At 41.8% G+C, this 6,000-nt stretch overlaps 1 protein-coding gene across 12 annotated transcripts in view; it reads right to left on the bottom strand.

The window, feature by feature from the left end:
* Positions 1 to 246: 246 nt before the first annotated feature.
* Positions 247 to 6,000, bottom strand: part of LARP1 (La ribonucleoprotein 1, translational regulator) — a 54,422-nt gene continuing 48,668 nt past the window's right edge. For all 12 annotated transcript variants that reach the window (XM_072630806.1, XM_072630808.1, XM_072630805.1 and 9 more), the window contains 3 exons: positions 2,573 to 2,682; positions 2,258 to 2,385; positions 247 to 725 (listed from right to left, as the gene is read on the bottom strand). In XM_072630806.1, the coding sequence (XP_072486907.1) occupies positions 531 to 725; positions 2,258 to 2,385; positions 2,573 to 2,682 (433 nt within the window). In that variant the 3' untranslated portion in view covers positions 247 to 530. The remainder of the gene's footprint in view (positions 726 to 2,257; positions 2,386 to 2,572; positions 2,683 to 6,000) is intronic.

Genomic DNA, 6,000 nt, shown 5'->3' with positions numbered 1-6,000 from the left:
GATGGCACTCTAGGGCTCTGTGCAGGCTGCATAGTAGAACTGATGGGGTAGAAGAGAGGAAAAAGTCTCTGGGACCAGGTAGCAGGGGCTGTGGGCTGCCAGCTGTAGGGTTGAAGAGTGATTTTGGTAATATGGACGAAATTCTGTCAATAATTTAAAACAACATATATGCGTGTGTGTGTATATCTGTATCTCTCATATAGATATACACACAGACTCATATACACACACACACACACACATATATATATATCTATATATATATATCTATATCTCTCTCTCTCAAACTCTCCCCTTCCCACCCCAGGCCAAATAAGCTAAGACATGAAGACTTATGAAGGAAAGAGAGGGGTAGGGATGGGAGTCTCCTTTTGATGGGTCATCACAGTGGCCAGAAGCCAGTCTCTTGTTATCAAGTTGTATGCACTGCAGTGGCCTGTTCTTGGATTATCCACCTTCATTCCAATCTCTCCATTCTCATGACCTTCTCTGTCCCCTTCCTTCCCCAAGTCCAAGTGGGAAACAGCCCTTCACTTTCCCAAAGTCTGTAGGTCTGAGGGCTGGCTTGATATTTTGGCATCTTCCCTTGCACACTGGCTGGCAGGTGGGACGTGGGCTTGGCTGGGTGCTGTGGCCGGTTTGCTGGAAGACTGGGACGGATACCGTTTCCTGACTTCTCCCGGCGCTGCGTACCTCTTGTGGCTGCCTTCCTCACCCATGGGGGGCTGAAACAGAAAGGACACAAGCCCAACATGAGATTGGGGTACAGATAATGCCCCCTTCTCCATTCTTTCCTCATCCAAGGCATATGTCACCCCGAGTGGAGACATGCGCAGTACAAGAGAAAGCACTGGTGATGGAATCAGAGAACATGGGTTCAAACTGAAGACTGGACAACTACTACCTGTGAGACCTTGGGCAAGTTGTGAAAGGGTTTGGATTAGATGGCTTCTGAGGTTGCTTCTAGCTGCAGAGCCAAGAAGAAGCTATATACATAGTACAGAGACCTGGGGTCAGATCCTAGCACTATCACTCAGGTATCTGATGTTGGCCAAGTTCCTTAATCTCTTTGAGTCTATTTCTTATGTGTACTGGGTTGGACCAGAAGATGGTATCAAAAGTCTCTTTCAGCTCTATATTTACATTTCTATGAGTTCTAAATCCAGCCCAAACTTTCATATTCTGGGTACTCTCTGGAAAGCTATTTATACCCCCTATTTGTAAAAGACAGATAATCAATAAAAGCTCCACTGTTTCCTGTCTCACAGCGACTTTGTAAAGATCAACTGAAAAAACTATTAACCCTGCAACCTTATGCAAAGGGTCAATCTACAGCCAACCCCCTTTCCTTGGGAACCCACTAAACACCTTTTGGGGTTCAATGAAGCTTCAGCACTAGAATAAGGATCTCACTCAAGTTTAATAATAGGAATCCTAGAGCCTGGCAGGAAGAATGTCTCTAACCAAATGAAGCTTGAAACCCCAAGAGCTGCCAGCAAAAACACTTGCATCTCTCTGGGCCTACACTTCTGAAAGGTTTACTGATTTGTACTTTTCAACTTTTAAATCTTCTCTCCCCTTGACTAGACTATGTAATTCCTGAAAGGACTCTCCCCTTTCCTGTTTCTAAGAACCTAGGAACCTAGTCTCATGTGCAATTCCACAGATGTCTCTATCACTCAATTTTGCAGAACAACTCTCAAAGTGACTGATAATCTTGGCTCCGTAGACAGACTGAATTACAATAACCAGGACCAACCACAGGGTGTCACTGTCGGGGCATTTTCACAGAGAAGAAGAAGGGTATAGACAACATGATGTCAGAGACTCAGAAATGATGAACCTTAGTAGAAGATAGAATGTTAAGATTTGGAGGAGACTTAGAAATCACTCTGCCAACCTTTAGGCAAGGAAACAAAGGCTAAGCAACTGCTCTCCTCAGATAGACAACCTCTGGAGCACAGAGCTTTGTTCTAAGCACCATATTTTAGAAAGGCTATTGATATGCAAAACAGTGAAAAGAGCACTAAATTTTCAGTCAGAGGACAGGGGCTTGAATTCTGGCCCTCTCACCCAGTAATCTTGGGCATGTTTATCATTGAACTTTGTGGGACTCTACTCTCGACTTGTAAAATGAGAGGTTGGTCTACAAGGCCTCTAACAATCCTTTCAGCTTCCAAGTTACAATCCAGTGACCAAGAGGGTAACTATACACACAATAACCTTAGGGTGGGCAGAGGTGGCAAGATTCACTCACATCCACTCTGAAGTCTTCTAGACGTCGGAATTTGCCGAGGTATTCTTGAAGTTTGGGGTCAATATCCAAGTTTTTGGCTTTGGAATATTTTAAGAAGGCCCAGAACTTTTCCAGCCCGTACAGCTGCCCTGTGGGAAAACACAAGGTTGAAAGCTGGCCAAGCCTTGAGAGCCTATAGGCTTGACTCCAGAGGAATCTGTCCATATGCTAGCCTAGACCTTTGATCAAGGCCTCAGGAAATCTAGAGACCTGGGTTCACGATTCATCTTTTTTCCCCAACCTACCAACTTAAAAAGTCTACTCTGAGTTCCTTACCTGCTTCATAGTCCTTCACAGTCTCATCCTGGAAATCCTTGAATATATCTGGTCGGAACTTCTTTTCCAGACCATAACTGTAATATCGAAAAAGGCACTCCAAACCATACCTGTAAAAGAGCAGAAGACATAAACTGGGCCTCAGTTTTTTCAACTGTGAAATGGGACAGTATCACTTTCTCATCTAAGAATCAAATCAGCAAATATTTAATGAGCAAGACTTTGTGTTAAGTATAGTAGAATACAAAGAAAACTAGTAAGGCCCATAACTTGACAGTTACAAGGGAAGAAATAAAGTGCAAATCATTAGTAGTAAAAGTATGCATGAATTACATGGCTATATGATGGGCTCCTAAAGGATAGAATCACTTCTTGGTGGAGGGGGAAGGAAGGAGAGCTCAAGGCAAAGGATGTTGGATCCAGGCCTCTAAAAGACAAATGCTACTACTTCAAGAGATGGAAATGTGTGGGAGAGCGAATAAACCCACAATATAGATATTACCCCAATTTTTACAAGATAAGAAAAGTGAGGCTCAGAAAGGTTGACCTGATGATAAAGTGAATGTCAGAGACAGAGTCTGAACCCAGTCACAGAAGCATAGATAAAAAGTAGGAAAGTACTCCAAGGTCATTTGTTCAAAATTCCCATTTTACTGAAGAGGAATCCAGGCCCAGGTAGATGTTAAGTTAATTAACATACAAATAAGTAAGTAGCAGACACATAATTTGAACATGTTTTAAATCCAATGTTTTAAATTCTTTCCATTAGAGTACACTGCATTTTTTCTGATGAGATAAAGGATGAACCCACAACTGGCTCCATGTAACTTTAGGCATTTTGCTTAGGCCTCTGTATCCTCATCTGTAAACGAGGGAGTTAAATTAGATGACCTATAAGGAGGTCTAAGGTTATTTTTAGCTAGAGTTAAAAGTCTAAAGTTAAAGTTTCAGCTCTGAAGTTATAATCCTCTGATACAGGAAGGGCAACCAATGTCAATAAAAGGCCTTGAGTTAATGTGGTACAAGTATAATTTGAAAGAACTATAGTTAAATATTCAAGTCATGAAAGCTATCTTCAAGTCTTAGTAGGGATACTGAGTGGAAAAATTAAGACTTACTCTATTTAGCCTCAGAAGGCAGGAATAAGAGGCAGAAGTTGCAAAGAGATAAATTTAGGTTCAATTTTTAGAAGAAATTTAAAAGTCGGGGGAGGGGTGCCCCAGCCAAGATGGCGGAGTAGAAGAATGGACCTGCTCTAGTTCTCCCTCCCACAGCCTTAAATACCTGTAAAAAATGACTCTAAACACAGAAGCCTCAAAACGACAAAGTGAAAGATTTCCAGCCCAAGGCAGCCTGGAAGGCCGACAAGAAAGGTCTATCGCACCGGCTAAGAGCGGAGTGCAGCCCAGCCTTGGCCACGTGGCCTGGAAGGGACAGGAATGGAGTAGGCTTCAGGGTATGGAATCACAGGCAGCAGCTGCCGTTGTCAGATTTCTCAACCCACAAATGCTCAAGACAGCTTCAAAGGTCAGTGAGAAAGCTCTTTCACACAGGTCAGAAGGGAGCACCCAGGGCAGCAGCAGCCACAGCAGTGTCCATTTTTGGAGCCATCCGCCTAAAGACCCTGGGGGAATTGCGCAGCACATCTGGGTCTCAGTCCTAAGTGACGGCCCTGGGGTAAGGAGGAACACTGGTGTGGTAGAGTTGGTGGAGGCTCTGAAGAGGGAACTCTACATGCAGATCCTGGGCAGAAAAGCTTGTGGTTGCTCCCAGACCAGAGCACAGGCCAGGACAAGAGTAAACTCCTCTCCCTTGATTGTGACTCCTCAGAGGAACTGAGAACATACAGGTTTCTCCACTTGACAAAGGACTCAAAAGTCAAATAACTGGCTGGGAAAATGCCGAAAAAAGGAAAAAAAAAAATCAGACTATAGAAAGTTACTTTCTTGGTGAAAAGGTATTTTCTTCCATCCTTTCAGATGAAGAAGAAAAAAGTATATCATCAGAGGAAGATATCAAAGTCAAGGCTTCTATATCCAAAACCTCCAAAAAAAAATTGCAATGGTCTCAGGTCATAGAAGAGCTCAAAAAGGATTTTGAAAATGAAGTAAGAGAGGTGGAGGAAATATTGGGAAGATAAATGAGAATGATGCAAGAAAATCATGAAAAGCAAGTCAACAGCTTGCAAAAGGAGACCCAAAAAAAAAATGCTGAAGAAAATAACACTTTTAAAATTGTAGCCAAATTTCCAGAGTTCCCAGGTCAAGAAGAAAATATGCAAGCAGCCAGAAAGAAACAAGTCAAATATTGTAGAATAATTAGGATAATACAAGATCTAGCAGCTTCTACATTAAGGGATCAAAGGGCTTGGAATATGATATCCCAGAAGTCAAAGGAACTAGGATTAAAACTAAGACTCACCTACCGAGCAAAAGTGAGTATAGTACTTCAGGGAAAAATATAGTCATTCAATGAAATTGAATTCAATGAACTGAAAAATTTATCAAGCATTCTTGATGAAAAGACCAGAGCTGAAGAGAAAATTTGACTTTCAAACAAAGAATGAAGAGAAGCATGAAAAGGTAAACAGCAAAGAGAAGTCATAAGGGACTTACTAAAGTTGAACTGTTTACATTCCTACATGGAAAGATAATATTTGTAACTCTTGAAACTTTTCTCAGTATTTGGGTAGTTGGAGAGATTATATACACATATAGAGACAAAGGGTACATGGTGAGTTGAACAGGAAGGGATGATATCTAAAAAAATAACATTAAGGGGTGAGAGAGGAATATATTGGGAAGAGAAAGGGAGAAATGGAATGGGGTAGATTATCTTTCATAAAAGAGACAAGAAAAAGCTTTTTCAATGGAGAGGAAAAGGGGGGAAGCAAGAGGGAAAAAGTAAAGCTTACTCTCATCAGATCTGGCTTAAGGAATAATAAGTACACTCAATTTGGTATGAAAATCTATCTTACACTATAGGAAAGTAGGGGAGAAGGAGGTAAGTGGGGTTTGGGGAAGATGATAGAAGGGAGGGCAAATGGGAGGAGGGAGTAATTAGAAGTAAACACTTTTGGGGAGGGACAAGATCAAAAGAGAGAACAGAATAAATGGGGGATAAGACAGGATGGAGGGAAATATAGTTAGTCTTTCACAACATGATTTTTATGGAAGTCTTTCGCGTAACTACACATGTATAACCTATATTGAATTGCTTGCCTTCTCAGTGAGGATGAGTGGGGAGGGAGGAAGGGAGAAGTTGGAACTCAAAGTTTAAGAAATGAAATTTTGCATGCAACTGAGAAATAAGAAATACAGGTAATGGGGTACAGAAATCTATCTTGCCCTGTGAGAAAAGAGAGAAGATGAGGATAAGGAAGGGGTGTGAAGAAGGGAGGGCAGATTTGGGGGAAGGGGTAATCAGAA

The sequence above is a fragment of the Notamacropus eugenii genome, chromosome 1, assembly GCF_028372415.1.
Source record: "Notamacropus eugenii isolate mMacEug1 chromosome 1, mMacEug1.pri_v2, whole genome shotgun sequence".
Lineage (NCBI taxonomy): Eukaryota > Metazoa > Chordata > Mammalia > Diprotodontia > Macropodidae > Notamacropus > Notamacropus eugenii.
The sequence above is the reverse complement of the archived record's forward strand: the minus strand, read 5'-3'. Positions and strand labels throughout refer to the sequence as shown.